This window comes from Pholis gunnellus (assembly GCF_910591455.1).
Source record: "Pholis gunnellus genome assembly, chromosome: 23".
Lineage (NCBI taxonomy): Eukaryota > Metazoa > Chordata > Actinopteri > Perciformes > Pholidae > Pholis > Pholis gunnellus.
In genome coordinates, this window is record NC_136550.1 from 14259730 (window position 1) to 14278192 (window position 18463).

The following is an 18463-nucleotide window of genomic DNA, read 5'->3' on the forward strand; positions in this document are numbered from 1 at the left end:
CACATGGCTTCTATGTGCGCAGGTTTTGTTCTTTTTTTATCATATACACATGAACTACAACGAAGCAGTCATTGCCTCTTGAATCTTAGGCTCCCTTCAATGAGGCTCATTAAAAATGTAGGGCTTCATTTAACAAAAGGAGAATCACACAAGTGAAGGCAACCTGAACATGTACGACCTCAGGAGGTCAAGTTCAAACATAGAGCTACCGTTATAAATAAAACATAAAGTAAAGTCATGTGAATGTGTTGTAGACAGCATCTCAAGTGAATAATAGAGGGTTTGTCAGTTTCCACTCGCTGCTTGCATATGTGGGGCCCACATTAATGTTGGACACAATAATAAGAACTGGACATGGACACACCCCCATATTCTCGTTTATTCTCATTTATTTATGATTTGTATTGTTTGTTAATTGTTTTGTTTATTCATCTGCAATAGCAACTGCAATGTTTTCGTGGGTTAATGTTTGGTTACAATGAGTAAAGCTCATACAGGCACTTCAGTCAGCTACGGGGTCCTCTGGGTAGGAAGCGAGGGGAGCGCTGCCCTTCAGCAGACCGAAGCAGCCTGCAGTAGGCAGTTACGTTGCGCTGATGTGCATGTATCTCTGTGCTTTCAGGTGGGTAAAAGTGGTGAAAAACTGTCTAAAAGTAGCAACACAGATGTATCATCATTGTGTAAAAGAAAAAAAAGATGTTCTTTAAAGACATATACACGACTGGATGTCCTTTGTGTCCAAGTGTGCAACACACACAGTCTCTTTTCAAAAGGAACTTCCAACGTACAGTAGGTTTAGGTAGTTGTTAGGTTTACTGGCGCAAAACAAATGTACTTGGTTAGGTTTAGGAAAAGATAGTTTGGTTTAAAATAACGTTAACGTTTGTCACGTAACTGGCATTAGTAAAATTCTAAGTTACGTAACAAAACTACAGTAAAATAAATCAATGATGACTTCTGGTTTCATAAGGTACACAAACAACGGTCTCCTGGGTGAAAGTCCTGTGTCCTCCCCTCCCACCTGCATCATGCAGACTTTCACGCTCTTAATACTACGTCAGTTGCTCTAACCGTCTAATACTGACAACAATGGGTTTACAATGGAGCTAGCTGAAAGCCAGGTGCGTCTCAAACAAATGCTAATGAGTACCTCGTGCATCAATATCAGACCGAGAGGGGCACTGACCAAACGGTGACATTTGACAATTGGGGATATTTAAGGCAGTTGAAGACATGCTGCAACAAGCTGAGCAGTCTCCTTCATAGGAGGGAGTTTGTGCAAGAGGATGAAGTGGGCTGCTTTAGAGAAGCGATCTACTATTGTCAAGACGGGGTTGTTGCGATCAGAGAGGAGAAGTAGTCAAGAGAAATGTGGGAACAATGTCGATGTGGCACTGGAAGGGGGAGCAGTAAACCATATGGGCCTTGGTGAGAAGACTTGTTTTGGGCAGAGATTGAACGGACGGCAACTCAGGACTGTGTGTGGAAGCATGCCCCCACTGGAGGACCACAGAATGAGTGTGAGAACAGACCAGGTCTGGGACAAATTATCTGTTGCCTGGACAAGTCTCTGGATCAGGATCCTGGCGCTGGGCATTTAGGACAGTCTGCTCAGTGTCCACTTCGCCTGCTCTAGTTCTCAGTTAAACAGCTTGTACAAATGCACAGTGTCTGGACCAGGTTAAGAGCGTGGAGGTCAGGGGTGTGCGGATCAGATTGGAGTTCATCAGAGTTCCATGTGGGAGACCAAGGTCTTGTAAATAATGTTTCCTTTGTTTTAACTGTAATAATAGTCTTTCCCCAACCGTAGCCATATTTAAGTTGCTCTGCACGCATACTGTTGACATTTTATGTATCATGTGGCACATGGCTGGACCCCGCCCCAGTGCAAAATGCTGCACAAACCTGTCAGTCTTACGCAACCCAGATGACACTTACATTACTAGTTTAAAAGATACAAAGCTGTGTGAGCGTTTGGTAGAACTAGTCCAGCAGTTTCCCACTACTCCAGTCTTTGTCTTCCACTCTGGAATGCTCGGCGCACAGAAATCAAATTGACATGGATCTTCTCCTCTGACATCCAAGTGAAAACAAACCAGTTCCCAAGGACTTCCCAAAACCCTATAAGTCCCTATAAGAGATAAATCAGATCTACATTCCGTGTCTGCCCTGTTGCTTTCATTCTCCCACCCAGAGCTCTTAGCCATGAACACAGAGGAGGAATGAGGAGCCTAATCCAAGCAGGCAGGCATTCCTTCAGCAAATGTTTCATCTTGCAGAGAGGAGTCATGGCTATATGCACACAAACAAGGGTCGTGTGAATGCTGTGTACCTTCTGCCCCCGTGTATTGAAACTGTGACCTTTAGAGATGAACGCACACTCACTTTTCTCTCCGACACACGCATGCACACATTCCTTCCTGTCCCGTTCTCTGCACACACGTTCACACCTCAGAGTGTTCAGTGTGTCCTGGATGCAGGAATTATCAGCCTTCCCAGCGGATAGAACCACACGCTTGAGATCGCAGCAGTATGCACTTACGAAGAGAGAGTGCTGTACTCACATGTTAAATAGAGCCTGTGTGAAGAGTCTATACATACGGAGACAGTGAGATAGAGCTGGGCAGAAGGGAGTGGGTTAACCAAACAGTGTTCATAACCAGCCGAGTGCCGGGTATCCAGGTTTATTTGCTGAAACCAGGAGACGAGAATGACGCCATGCCACATATGTTGTGTGCGGTGGGAGAAGAGATAACATGAGGAGAGGACAGCTGGGGTGTTTCATTACAGAGAACACCCAGTGGGAAAGAGATCCAATGCAGATACCACACCAGCGTTGGGAGAAGATTTACACCACCTATGACTTCCAATAATGAATACTGCAGGACAGACTCGCTGGTATTTAATCGTCCGTGACCATCAGGTGTAGGGAACAATCCACTGATATCATTGCATTAACTACAAAGTATCCTACAGTGGTGGAAGTACAAAGTACTCCGCCCCCCCCCCGGCAATAGATACAGCAGTATCAGCTTCCAGACCATCAGACTACAGAGTAACTTCTTTCCTCAACTCGTTCTCCGTACTCCACCATAAAGAAATGTGTACCATGAAAGAACTACAACTTGCATTTGGATGTGCAACCCTGTGTTGTGGAACGACAATAAAAGAACCTTGAATTCTTTACAAATGCATTTACAAAATGTCATTTAGGCCGTCCTAACAGTGCCAGAGTGTCTACCGGGTAACAACACATCACGAGTGTCACCGTAGTATTTACATGTTTACAGCAATCAGACTGATAGCTTCCACCATCGGTGTCTCCACCACTCTGGACATCATTCTTTGAGGAAGTTGACCGGTGAACACAATCTATTTATATACTTGTGTTTTGGCTTTATTTACACACTTTGCTAATCTACACAATCTTTATGTGCAGGTGGTGAAGATTTGCCAGGTGAGGTGACTGGAGAAGGTGTTTGACAGTCACCATGGTTACTCCTCTGCTCCAGTGAGCTCTGATACTCTCATCAGATAACTGTGTACAGTGTGTCTGCGTGCGGCGTGTCTGCGTGCGGCGTGTCTGCGTGCGGCGTGTCTGCGTGCGGCGTGTCTGCGTGCGGCGTGTCTGCGTGCGACGTGTCTGCGTGCGGCGTGTCTGCGTGCGGCGTGTCTGCGTGCGGCGTGCCTGCGTGCGGCGTGCCTGCGTGCGGCGTGTCTGCGTGCAGCGTGTCTGTGTACAATGTGTCTGTATCTGTCACTACGGAATATGGCTCACTGGTACAAACACAAATATCACTGCTGGTTTGACCAGTACTAGTTGCCTGTTTATGATAAAGAAAGTGCAAAGTAACATGTGATATGAAGTGAAACATTATCATTCTACCTGTAATGATGCCTCTCAAATGTAATCTTTACAATCCAGCTTCAACTCACCACCTCACCATCTGCGTCTCCAAAATGTTCGTCCGCATGGGTCAGAGTGTCTGTACATCCTCCCATCAAGTTTGTTTTTATAGATCACAACGTCAGCGTGAGAAGTGGGCTACGCTTCTTTCAGACCCCGTTTGTGTGTACGCAAGTTCTAAATGAGACCCCCGAGGACTTATCCAGGCTGGAGAATATCAAAGTATCCCACGAGATGAACCTTTTCCAGTCACTGTAGTGAGATGATATCACTCTCTCCTCTCCTCGGTCCGTCTCTTGAGGCCATTTTAATTTCCTCAATTTAAAATTTAAATTGTATTGTTTTCAGCTGAAGCTGAGTGATTGATTGTGACCGAGGACGCGAAGGAAATGATGAAGGGAGTAAGAGATTGAGGAGAGGAAATGAATGAGGAATAAATGAAGAGTTGATAGAGGGAAGCAACAGAGAAGAGGGCGAAAGGGACAGCAGGGAATTAAAGAGAGGAAGGAGAATTAAGACTAGAGGTGATGATGGAGGGATGGAGTTTATTGCAGTCATTGAACCCTTCGCTCGTCAGAGGAAACCTGGGTGTCATTCTCATTTGTGCTCATTCTGACGAATTGGCGAATTGGAATATGCAAGTGAAACTTTTACAATTTTCTTGAATTTGTATTTCAAACGCTAATGTTTGAGTCAAACCAAAGAAAACACAGATATAGGCCTCGGGTGACCATATCTCCAAACCCTCACCCCCGGGGCCTTTAAGTGTACCGAACGTTCAAGCGCACACACACACTTGTATGCGCTTATGCGTGCTGTTGTATATTCCTACTTGGCCATCTTTGCATGATCTTTTACTTCGACATTTCCACCGTGCGTGACTAAAAATGTACTCTCGCAGTGTGTGCAGATCGCAGCACTTGCATTGCTGGACCGTAACCTACGTTACAAAGGAAGAAGCCTCCTGAAGCTCCTGAGAAAGGACTTTTTCTTCAACATCCCAGCCGGTACTGCACGGAGACGTCCTGCCAGAAAGAGCCCCAAGCGTCGCAGCTACAGCCTTGACAACTACGCTTTGATTAAGTGACACACATATACAGACAAATCCGTGTTGAATTCAGACGCGTTGTGTATTGTTCATGTTCTTATATTGGGTTAGATCGATAATAAAGAGTGGGCAGAACATGATAAACCTCTATAAAAGCTGTTACATTTGATGTCAAGTGTAAAATGTAAAATTGAAGTTGATTAGTGAAGCTTTAGGAGGCTTGTGCTGCAGACCTGATGATTTGTTCGAGTCCACGTTTCCCAAACCCTGAAGTACATGGCCTGTCCAAACACGGCTCTAAACGTGATCACAAGGATCTGGAACTGGCTTCTGAACTTGATGAGAAGCCAGTGTAGAGAGATCTAAATGGTGATGAGACCTCTTGACTTTATCAAACGCTCGGCTGCAGCATGTTGGACCACTTGTAGACGGGCAAGTCTCATGGCAACAGGTGTAAAGAGAAGTGCAGCGGTCCGGATGGGAGGAACGCATGTACAATCGTTTCTGACTCAGCTGTGTGGACACAATCGGATGGAGTTTAGCTCAGCTGGTAGGAGCAAGAGCGAATTAAACAATTACGATGTTGGTCAAGACTCAAAGCCTGGCCCGCAGAAACACAGAGACTATGGAGGGTAGGTTCAACAGGAGGGGACAGAGAGCTGTCTACCAGCATTGGGACGACGCCAGCTGGGGGTTGAGGCAATTCTTCCAAACAGACTCGACATCGCAGGAGAGCAAAGTCAGTTTGACCCGTTAGCCTGCAGTTATGAGCATAACATCCAGGTTGATAAATACGGCAATTTTCCTCTAGTTTCTCAGCAGCAGGCAGAGAACGGCGTCTCGTACCGACACAACATTCTCCTTCTTTTGATTTGCTCCACTGCTGGGAGATCCGTCTGCATATTAATGCTGCGAAGATGAACACAGAGAGATGCTCCGTTACTCCGATTCCTCACTCTGTCAACTGTCAATCACAAGTTTCCTTTTCTGGAGCGCAAGCCTTTAAAAAGCAAGCAGGACTGGGGGAGATCAACTTGCACATCTGGAAACTGAGATATGATAAGAGCTGTGAAATTCAAGCCACATGACCGAACCAGCAACATTTGACAGCAACTTAAGGTGCTGTGTAACTGACATTACTGGGTCAGTCCACTGACTATTACTACCATACATTTTACAGGCATGCGATTGGCAAAAGTCCAAAAAGCAGAAAAATACACGGATTGTCTGCATCCGCCCACGCCACACACAAAACAATCCTCTATACCACCCTCATGTTATATTGCTTTTCTGTTTGTTTGGTGGAACAGGGCTCAACATTAAGCCCTTTCATGTTCATAACACAGTAGCCTCTGGCCTAGACGCCGCTTCATGCACATTGTTCAGTGTCTCTGCTCGAGCGTGTGTGTGTAGGTAGATGGGCTACCGCACAAATGGATTCATGTTATGGATTCGCAGTGTAAAGAAAATGTATATTTACAACACAGGCTTAGTTTTAAGCGACAGTCTTCTTGAACGTATTCACTAACTACCGAGCTATTTGGCACTCAGTAAGTGTGTCTCCTGCTTGGTGTTCTTGCGCTTTAGCTGCGTAGTTTGGTGTTTCTGGCCTTTATTTGACTGCAAAAGTGCTGCTAGAGACAGAAATGTAGAGAACTAGAGCATGGGAATGAAATGCCGTAAATGGTACAGGAATCAAACCGGGGACTCTGCTCAGGGCATTTGCACGGGTCAACGTTGACTTATTTGACCTTACTTTTGATACGCAACATACGTACTTATGAATGAATCGTTGTCAAAGATCACAGATAAACTTGCCAAAACATCCTGCAACAGCTACATGACATGAAGGTGAGGAGGCATCAATAACAGCACAGACTCAGAGAGATGTAGAAAAAGAACATCATTTATTTACAAATAGATATTTCGCAGAGTGACTCCAAAGTTTCTGTAAAAGATTGTCATACCAAAACACGGTTCAGTCGTCTCTCAGTTGAATTGTACAACAAGTGTGACACGGTGAGCATAAAATACATGCACATATCTGTACAGTCTGATCCCGGCACCAAAATAGATCTGATTACAAAAGATAGTGCTCAGTATAAACATCTGGAGAGCTGTTTCACCGGCTCGCTCACCATTCGCTGTTCACCCGTTCTGGGATATTCCTCCTCTGGGTGCGGTGTACTAAAATAACGGAGCTGCTAAAGCTTAGCAAAAATAGACTCTGCGGTGTCTCTCACTGCCGCTGTCTGAATATTAAAACAGTTTTCCATCTTCAACAACAAATACTGATGTGTTGTTGCTGGCTGAGGAGAGGGTTTGGGGGGAAATACGATGAGTTTCTTTTTACAGGCAGAACCAGTGTTTCCCTAACCCCGGTTGTGTCCGAGGTTAAACCGGCAACAGGAAAGAGAAACGCTCAAGATCCGTGTTCAGGCTGTTTGCAAAGAACATGTGGAGAGTGTGGTGGAGCAATGCATGAACACACAGAGCCATAAAGAAAAGAAAGGGAGAACCTCGACCTTACAGAAATAAATAGAAAGAGATTTGGATTGGCTGTAGCTTGAACAAAGGACTGCTGTGTGCCTTTCTAACGGGAAAGAAGCGCTGGCAACACGTGGTTCAATCTATACAGTCCATCAATCCTCAATTTATCAGCACTTCTAAGCAGCATTGCAGGAAAATGCAACTCTTAATCCTGCAGAAAGTGATTTATATACATACATACATACATATGGTCTCATGCATGTATGGGGTCTCTTAATAGGAAGATGAGGTTGTGGGAGTATTATCTCTGGTGATTATCTAATTGGTGTAGTTTCCATTTTTCTTCATTAAAGCCACTATGTGTTCTCTATTAAATGCATCCATAATGACATGGTGGCAGACAGTAATGCACGTCGCTACACCCACAGACAGACTGCAGTCTGTCCCCTGGACACCGACAGTGACAGCATCTAATGACGACTACGCTAACATGCACTACATGTTCTGGTGTTTGTCCGGATTCCTGCGAACATGTTTACATGCAGCGACACAGGACTCATAATAAGGACGGCCTGCTGCCCCGAGGCAGATCAAATGACTCGTCGGGGTCGTGGATCTAGGAACTCACTTGGCCGGTTGAACAGGTGGTAAAAGAACAACAACTTTGTTCTTTGTTGTTATTTTATTACCACTAATAAATAAAACAATTTGAATAGAAAGTAAGATTTCTGATCCAGACGTAAAAAAAACCTTTACATGGAACCCTGATTGAAAAGAATATTTCACTAAGATTTGTGTTTCCATGCCGACGTGCTAACTCAGGATTTACGTACAATGTCTCTATGACGTACGTCCTACCGCTCCGCCCGCTAAACAACTTAAATAAGAATTAAGTTTCTGCGTCCCACTAGAAATGTGGGCTTTTTCTTTTGCCTTGCAAAGCGCTGGCTCGTGAGTTTGTTTACAACGCACTGAGCTGTAAACAGGAAAGAGGCCCTGCGGAAGCAAACCAACATAAAACAAGTCCAAAGAATGCTCCTAAAACCAGAATCATATTGGCATATCCCATGTCTTGAATCAGAAAATGATACATTCAGAATAAGGCCTTCTTCAGAAAATAACGCATCACTGACCTGTATCATATGTGGAACATTAGTGGAACATTAGTGTGCATGTGAACGTAGTCACTGACCGTTTACCTCCAGGGAACTAGAGGCCAGAGTCTGAAGCCAATTCTCAATAAAGAAACATGTGTATTACAATGTACTATAATGTATTATAGAATCTACACATAGCGGCTTTCTAAAGGTGTAAATAGATTTGAGGCATGTCATCGTTTCTATATATCGTCCAATGTCATTTAAATCTCCCGTGTACAGAACAGGAAACCAGGGTTTCAACCATCAAGTCACAAACACGGGTCTGCCAGCTCTTGAAGAACCTCCCTTTATACGTGAACACGAGTCCATCCTGGGGCCAAGGTGTTCTGGACTATTGTTGTACAGCGCGTTTGAAGACTCGACTATAGGCGAGCAATGAATCAAACGTAAACCCTATCAGGGCTCTAGCAGCAGTGAGGTTCTCACCACAGGGCTCCTCCTCTCCGCATCAATCTCCTCTACATAATTGTGTAGACGCTATAGTGAAAATAAGTTAGAGTGAATTGGTTTTCCCGGTGACGGATGGCTGATGTCAGACAGGCTGATAAACAGAATGCAGAGTTCCCCTCAGCGAGGCCACGGACAAAGAGCAGCGCCGCCCTCTGCTGGCAGCTACAGGGAGCTTCTAGTCAGGTCACTGTAGTTCTCTACCTGCCAAGAAGACTAAACATACGGCCATGTTTCCTCTTTACCCGCTCAGTCACATTAAATGGATCCAAACTCTTCCCCGTGTAGAGGATTTATTGCTAAAGACCCGAGCAGCCCACTTCTTCTTCTTCACAGTATCACAACTCTCCCGCTCAGAAGCACCTCAAACATCACCAACGGTGAGCGACAAATACACTCCAACGAGTGGAGCGAGAGGTCAACGAGTCAGAAGAGGAATTATCTTATAGTTTGACAGTTTAATCAAATAACATTCTTCTAGAACAAAAGCCAGCGATGCACTTTGATGTCCCGATAGAGGACGAGAGTATTACAAGATCGCGCAGAAGTCTCGTGCACACAATAACGGATTGAATTGAAGTGATGGTCACTAACAAACGTTTCTCCATCGTGAGGCTCATTTTTGTTTTGTTTTAGGATTATTTCTCGCAGGTTATGATGACATTTAACAACAAGCTATTGCTGAGGTCTGGTGAAGCAGACCTGAAGTTAACCAGTAAAGGGACCCTTCAGTACTCAGCCTGGACCGTAAGTCACTGATGGAAACAACAATGTTTGAGAGCTGCAGCTGCATAACGGGCTGGAATGTGATCAACTCTTCACCTCAATGTACGTCCACTAAAAGTGCCTCTTTGTTAGCAGACCGGATCAGGTGACGGGTAAAGAATAAGGTTCAATTTCTCTGGAGGGTTCTTTCCAATGTTATAACAATCTGAGCAAAGAGGAGAACTTGTATTGGACGCACATTGACGGTGAGGATCACATTACAGCGGCTGCAGCGCTCTCCTTCAATACTGGACCGATTGTAGGACCTCAAAGTAAAAGATCTTCGAAAAATGTTTGACAACTAATAATAGTCTCCAAGGCCAAAAGACCAAAACATACTGTGTGTAAGGACACAAGTGCAGATGTTTCAGGCTTCACAAACTCAAGTTCGGGAGTTGCAGTGTCAGAAAATATGTCGCATAAAATCCCAAAGTGTCGGATTCTACTACACAACACGGCCGTGGACACCAAACGAAGGACGGACGTCTGCACGTGGGTCCCTGCAGTCCTTCATGAACCCACACAGCACCTACACCAGGGTGGAAGCACAGGGAAGTTCCTCTGTGTGTTCCAACGGTCTTTGTTTTTCATTTGATTCAAGACTTTCTCGAGTAATATCCACTAAAACTATTAAAGATTACATAACGCTGCATGCTTTAACTGATATTGTACTGTAAGACACTTTCACACCTGTAGCTCGGTTCATTTGGTACGGACCGAAGAAACCACTTTTTAGTGGACTGGATCGACTGCTTTTGACTGTGATTGAGACGGAAAAGACCGTCCAAGCAGTCTGGATCCAGCTGTTTGACTGACAGCGTGTATGTCCTTCCTCACAAACAGTTACACAGAGAAGGTTTCAGGCATAACTAACAGCGAAGCCCTCTAAGCTATCCCATCACCCAGCTTCACCACCAGCACAGACACATACAGAGGTATATAAATAACTAGGAGTACATCGTATAAAACACTGACCGCGTCCAGCAGAACGTTTCTCTCCCACAGCAGTCTGACTTCCAGAGGAAATGTCTCCGTTAAAAACGAGCCCACAACCTCATGAAGGTAGGTGACGTAGACGTGTTTCCTGCTGTGTATTTCCTATTTCAACATCACACCGAAGGGGATTTGTGAGCCTCTGTGGACCACAATGCAGAGAGCCCACCCAATACTGGATTTATTTGGCCAATGCCAAGACGTTACCGTTTAAAAGCTGATGTAATGGCCAATGCTTTAGTGTTTAACAGCGTTGACCATGCTGATATACGATGGCACGGTATCCTGTCGCAGAGTGACGGGCATCAACCTGACATGACATCCTTGAAGACGTCCCCGAGGATCGGATTAATCAATTAATCAAAAAAACAATCAGCTAATGCAGCCCTAATGTACGCGTACAGCTACTACAAATAAGGTAGATCAAAGCTGAACCAGGAAGTGGACTGTCCGAATGCAATACCGTGCTTATTGTATTATTATTGATAGACATGGCTGCAGAAATGACAAAAATAAGACCTAATAAACTAGAATTATCCTTTAAAAAGTTGAGTTTGGCTGAGTGGACAATGAGTAGACCGGTACGTTATGAGGCTCCGTCACAGATGGATGAGGATCTGAGGAGGAACTGGCCTTCAGGTTACAGAGGCTCATTCCCAGCAACGTGAACCCCCCTACCGAGACCGAGTCACTCTGTAGAGGAGCTTCAGAGGATTTATCCACATATCGAGGGTCCATAGATCGTAGAACACGGCAACCCTCGGCCCTAACTGGACCTCACCTGAACTCTTAACTTGGCAAAATGAAAACATGACATGACAAGAGCAGAGACGGGTGAGGGCGTGGAGGGGGTCAGGAGAGGCAGAGGGAGCTGGGGGAGGAGGTGAGGGTGCACACCGGTGTGGGGAGGCCATAGTAGGAGGGGTCGGTGAAGGGGAAGAGGAAGAGCAGGAAGAGGAGGACCCCCATCAGGTAGGAGGAGAGGACGGCGAAGCGGTGGGGGTGCTCCATCGCCGTGCTGACAGCTGGGAAACCCATGTAGTTACAGAAGGAGTGGCAGAGCACCGGACCCATCAGGTGACCTGCAACACACAGGAAGAGGAGATAGACCAGGATCCAGCGGGGGTCCAAGGGGACATGACTTTTTTGGGGCTCTGGACAAACTGTCAACAGTAAGTAGGGCCATTTGTGCACGTCATTTACATTGAACATGCTGATTTGCATAACATGCAGAAGGTGTTTCAGTTATCGTCTAAATGTTTCTCCATCACCGCGATGCTCAAAGTCACTTCTGCACCGCTGTTGCTATGGTAAAGTAACATTACGTTGTTATATTTGCTGTTTACTTTGTCAGCCAAGTATGAGTGAGAACATGACTTTAACCAACCGCTCAGACTATCGTTGCTGTCTGTATGCTTTCTATTACTCGCAGTAATACATACGATTATCTGAAGTGATATCAGTCTAGAGAGGCAATCACTCCACGTCATAACCATTCAAAGGTTGAAGTCAAGTGCTGCAGTACAAACACTGATAGTGCAGTTCAGGGAAAGCGTTGCCATGACATACGGAGATTAAATAACTGTGTCACAACAATTTCAGGTCCAGTATTTTCCTTATACGCCATCTGACAAGTAGGCGCTATAATCGTGTTACATTTGTTTGGTTTTAGGAGAAGATAAATGAATAAAATGTTGAAATATTAATCAGACAAGTTGGCTGAATTTGTTGGTATATTCATCAGGAATTTAAAAAAAGATTATCTTTAAAATAATGGTTAGATCACTAAAAGAGTAATCGTTGGGTGCAGCCTGATTCATGGAGATTTGTCATCGCTCCATCATTTCACTGTGAAATCGCCATAATCCGCACATGAATTCTTGAGTTACGGGCAAAAACATGTTTTGTGATGTCACAGTGACCTTTGACCTCCAAATCCTGATCAGCTCATCCTTGAGTCACGGCGGACGCTTGTGCTGAATTTAAAGAAATTCATTCCAGATGTTCCTGAGATCCACGAAAGCGGGACGGATGAACGGACGGAAAGCTAACAATAAAAAGTGATTTGAAACAGATGCTGACAGATGCTGGAGGGTTAGTGAAACATTTCATGTCCAAAATGATCCAGATTTTCTTCCCAAGTAAAAACAAATGACTTTGCTTGTAATTTGATTGTTTTTTGGTGTGAAAATAATCAACTTTCAGAATCGACGTATTGCCGCCTAAACGTTATCACAGCAGGTCAACACCTGTGATGAGAATGAAAGCTCCTCACCTGTTCTGACGAAGAGGAAGGCCGTGTAGGCCCCAAACACCGCTGTGTAGGAGAACTGGAACACTGTTAAGGACCAGAGAAACACGCTTCATCATCTCCTCCCTCCTGATACGACGGTGTGGTACAGTGGGATCCAGTCACACACACACACACACACACACGTCGGTGCTCACCTGCAGAGAGGAAGATCCCCGACAGCGTTCCCTGTCTGAACCGCAGCAGCTCGATCACATGATGGAAGTGAGCTGGAGGAGAGACGGCGAACGTTAGAGACAAGTGTCAGCCGAGAATCAGCTGCTTTCAAAGCCATGTCCTCCTGAGTGAGACGTGGATTCATAGACAGGAATATTATTCCTCTTTTAAACACGTAACCACAGTAAAGGCCTGGCAGCGCCTACAGGGGCCATACCAGTGATGCTTTGTGTTTCACAGCTAGCCCTTCTTAAACTAAGCTACTTTCTAAGCAGACACTGGTTTTCATTCATTTCCACATACTTTAGAAATACATCTACAGACTGTTGAAACACATTTGAGTTGATCCATCGCAGTGAACATTAAGTATTTAGAATTAAAGCTGCATTCATGGGTTTTTCTTCGACCACTTGGGTTCAGCAGAACAATATGTAAACGCAGCATTATGTTGTTTCATTTATGTGACTGGATGATTGTATTTACATCTGTTGGTGTTCCACAATCAAAAGGATCCCAATGGCAATAAGCCAGTGTGTTATCCCCTTGTAAAGTTGATATTGCTAACAAACATGCTAGCAAACAGCTGCAGGCAGAGAGCAACGTGATCATCTCATCGGTGTCCACCGGAAGAATTTAAATTCAATAAATCACTCTGACTTTAGCTCTATTTAGGGTCTCCACCAGCTCCTGAGCAGAATATCCGTCTCTGTAGCTGCTTAACGCTCCACTATGTTCACCAGCTGCTCTCTAACCGTGTCTGTCTGCTGCTGAGCAGCTACGTGTTCTATGACTTTATCAGAGACTTCTCACTGAAAACAGCTGCCGATGCTGCAGGAAACCATGCTGACGAAAGGCTGGAAACCTCTGTCGAGTCCCTGTGGGGTCCTTTAGTATTATGCATCATAATACATTTCTATTATAAAAATATTGATTAAAGCAACTCATGGCAACAGAAGGTATCATGTTATGGAAGTACATTTTAGGAGCAGATTTGTTTCAGAAGTCTACACGGCACCTTTGAAGACGTTCAGTAGAGAAAGAACCGCAAACTTCAGAGGAGTGAAACGTGTGACAAGACACGGAACCAGAATCGGGAAACTTGAGAATCAAATAAATGTTGTTTCTTTACTTTAGAGAGAAGATGGACCACAGGATAAAGGTACAAGAACAAAAGTCAAATGTACTCATGATGCAGAATGGCCAATTTCAGAAGAATATACATATTATTGGTTCATAATTACTGATGCATCATGTGTTCATCGCTTTAATGCTGCAGCTGGTAAAGACGGAGCTCATTTTAATCTATTTATATATATCCTATACACTATACATTACTTTACATACTGCTAGGTAGCTTGTGAATGTCCCCGTATGGGGACAAATAAAGCCTTATTGATATAATAATCATAATTTATATATATTCATAATTTATTTAAATGGGATAAAGCTGATCTGTATCTAGTAACTAAAGCTGAAGTGGAGTAAAACGATTCCCTCAGAGATGGAGACTTGGAACAGTGGGAAAAATAAATCCAAAGATCTAAAAGTGTACAGTAAGGATTTGAAAAGTGTTGTTAAAAATACTAACTAAATACACAACCCGCATTTGAGCTGCTAAACAATGGTATTAACCCTAATGTCAAATAAGGTAGACATTACTTCTACTACTCATTCACTGGAGCACAAGGTAACGTTATGAATACAGTGAATCTGACAGAACTCACCGACTCCAAAGAAGAGGGGGCAGGTGAAGATGGCAGCGAGAGGACCGGCACAGGGCACCAGCATGGGCAGCATGCAGGCCCTGAACACCAGCTCCTCCGTCAGCGGCGCCACCACCTGATTCCTCAACCAGCGCATGTCGCTGAAGCACAACATCCAGAACCACGGGTCTGCAGGGAGACAGAGACAGAGGAGGAGGCTGTAGAGACAGCGCTTCATTATAGTTCACGGGCGGTTTGTACGCAGATATGGAGATTTTGTCCAAATTTGAAAATGCCGCTAAAAATCTGTGACTTCGTCCAAAACTAAAAGAAGAAAAAAAAGATGACACAATCCAGCATGTTGCCTGTCTCACCCAAGGCCACCCGGATCCCATCCATGAAGCTCCAGGGACAGTCCATAGCCAACTGTGTGAGGGGGCCCAGAAACAGGACCTGCAGCAAGGCCAACACACAAGACAGGCTCTAACATCAGGCAGCAGGATGGCATTGACCGATATCACTACTTATGAAAAGAAACAGCTTATTACTACAAATGTATGACTTATGTATGTAATAGTTCATGTTTGTCACTCCAACTGAAAGGTTCTATTGATAACATTGGCAGCAGCAGCTGTTAGCAGTATTTACTGTGTGTTTACGTCGTTAAGGAGGTATTATAAGAACTGTGTGCTACACACCCTCCGGTTCCCCCTCAGGTAAACACTGTTACGTCTGTCAGCAGCTGTTTGCACTGTTGAGAGCCGTGCTATGAATTCCGTATAGAGAACCTTTAAAGTGACGCTCGTTGGTTAAATCCTGCTTGTGACTGATCATAGAAGATTTGTTCCTTACCATGGTGAGCATCAGAGGAAGTACGATTGCAGGAATAAGGCCTTCAAACCGGATCCCCATGAGAGCCAGTAACGATGGGACCGTCTGACACACAAACACACACAAACACACACAAAAACACCAGTCTCAGTCTGGTGACACAACAGCTTATGTGTCAGACAGCAACAAGCCAAAACGGCACATGTGTGGCCAAATGAATACATTACATCCTCAGGGTTTATGGCCAGTGGCTTCTGAGACACGGACTCACCCTGACACCGGTGAATTCTCTCCATGCCCACACAAAGAGAGGCGACAGGCCCGACACGATGAGTACACTGGTGAAGCGTCTCTTGATCACAGTGGGGTTATCCCTGAGAAAAAGGACCAGTAGGGACATTAATCACACATCACATGATGGGGGACAAAACTCAAGCTGGCAATGATTGACAGCAGTCAAACACCACCAGCACAGGCGTGCTCTTGCTAATATGCAGAATGTTAATCATATCGTTTTAACGCTCTGTGGCTTCTCGCTTAACCGATGGAGCATCCTCGCCCAGTGCTTCAACACGGACTATTTCTTGGCTAGGACCAGCAACTTCCTGGAGTCTCTAATGGTTACCTAGCAACTGTTCCCAACCAACCAAGAACAGTCTGGCACATAACCGGCTCGGATCTATTCAAGCGTCCCAATTAGCCGTGACGGTGTGACAGTGAGCCAGCGTGCACAAAACCACGACTAGGGCTGTACCGAACGTCAGTTATTTTTTGTTATGTTTGTATAAACGTAATTTATGGTGTGGTTCAACAGACTATAGACAGCGAACATATCTTTTAAATGCTAAATGCCAACAAATATGTACTGAAGCAGAACATTTTGTTAGGTATAAACGCGTTTACATCGGGTGCTGATGTGTGTGGGACGAGGGCGATTACACTCTCTGCTAACCAGATTACCATGGGAAACCCTGAAGAACTGCTTATTTTAATGTATACTGAGCTCATGTAGTGCATATAAAGTTGCGCTTTCTCAAAGTACCTGGGCCATGTAGTATTATTTAGGCATAAACTGTCTGGATAAAGGGGGCCTCACTGCTGACTTTCCTTTGGGGCCCCTAACAGGTTCGTACGGCCATGGTTGTGCCAAACTGAGGAATCATCGGATGTTCAGTGTTTCATAACAGGCCACATGGCTGCGTTACGTACAGGGGTCACTGTCAAACACAGTGTGAGGGCCACAAGCTCAGAGAGAGACGTACTATTGCTGAAAACATGAAGACATGTAAAGGTTTGTGAGACTTTAATGTAAAAGCTCATTGAGCCATATGGTCAATATGTCAGCATGAACATGGTGTAAATGAACCACGTAGCAGAGAGCACTACAACCGTAGAGAGGGTATCCGTCACACCGCTGTGTGGCTCACCTCGGCAGGTCGCTCCTCCACACGTACAAACTGCCCACATATGAACACGCCAGCAGCAGACAGGACAGCACCGACACCCAGCACAGCCCGTCCGGCGGCACGAAGTCGCCATTGCTGCGTTTCATTCCATCTGTCAGAAGGTTCGGCGAGAATTCCTTCTCTTCCGCCATGGCGACTGCCGGTTGAGACTCAAGCAAACGACTCCTCGGCAACGGGGCGGTCGGTGGACCATCTAACGAGATAAAACATCCACCAGCATGAGGTGTGAAGGTGTCAATAATCTCCTTTCCAAACGTGAGCTAATGTTGCTAGCTGGAGGGCTAGCTTCTGCGGCGCTCTATAACGACGTCATCATATGTTGCATTTTTTTTTTTTTCCTTCTTCTTCTTCTTCTTCTTCTTCTTCTTCTTCTTCTTCTTCTTCTTCTTCGATGGGTTTTATTGCAGCTGGCATTGTTACTGTAGCATTACTGCCATCTTGTGTCGTTAAATATGTGTCGTACAAACAGCCTTTGTCTGATTTGCACACTAACGTTACCTTTAACACTCTCCCAAAATATCCTAAAACGGAAAAGGCAAATTAGTTTTACATTCCCGACTACAAAGGGGTCAACATGAAACAACTATATATCAAATCCAAAGTGGATTTAAGGTTTATGGTTCAGAATATGTATCTCTAAACATAATTCTCCCATTCAGATTAGTTGTATCCGTGCTGAAAGTCAACACGTTCTGTTAGCATGTAATTATAACCCAAAATGAATTACAAGTAAATCAGCTTGATCTCTTTAATCCGTTTTTTTATTGTAAAATTAAAATATAGTTTTATGTTGTTTGTATCTATTGTGTGATTTGATAGATATTTCTTATGTTTTGGTCATGAGCTTTGGTTGTTTAGTACTGGAGGAGACTCCGGTAGTTAGTTTTTTGATGGATGAATGAATTGAACCATGACCTTTCTAGAACAATAATCACGTTTAATATAAATGACTTTAACCTTTTATGTATTGGAGTAACAGCTTCGTGCACAGATCGCAGATCTTATGAACGAACTTTCTTACAAACAAAAAGTTCAAGTTCCCTTAAGTTAACGAAGTCGACCTTTGTCACAGAAGACATTTGGACATGTCAAGGTAAGAAAAGCTGTCAAATGCATTTGGCTGAATTCCATTTAGCTGCTTCAGTTTCAGGGTCCTGGTATTGTTCACGCTGTCACTGTGTCACGG

At 44.5% G+C, this 18463-nt stretch overlaps 1 protein-coding gene across 1 annotated transcript; it reads right to left on the bottom strand.

Annotated features, from left to right (window-relative positions):
* Positions 1-6843: 6843 nt before the first annotated feature.
* Positions 6844-17542, bottom strand: rce1a (Ras converting CAAX endopeptidase 1a). The gene is made up of 8 exons (XM_079184876.1): positions 17239-17542; positions 16083-16185; positions 15833-15916; positions 15355-15433; positions 15002-15169; positions 13259-13330; positions 13086-13148; positions 6844-11892 (listed from the first exon to the last, which is right to left on the bottom strand). Exons 1-8 carry the CDS (start codon positions 17406-17408, stop codon positions 11663-11665), a joined length of 969 nt encoding a protein of 322 aa, XP_079041002.1. The 5' UTR covers positions 17409-17542; the 3' UTR covers positions 6844-11662.
* Between the last annotated feature and the right edge of the window lie 921 nt (positions 17543-18463).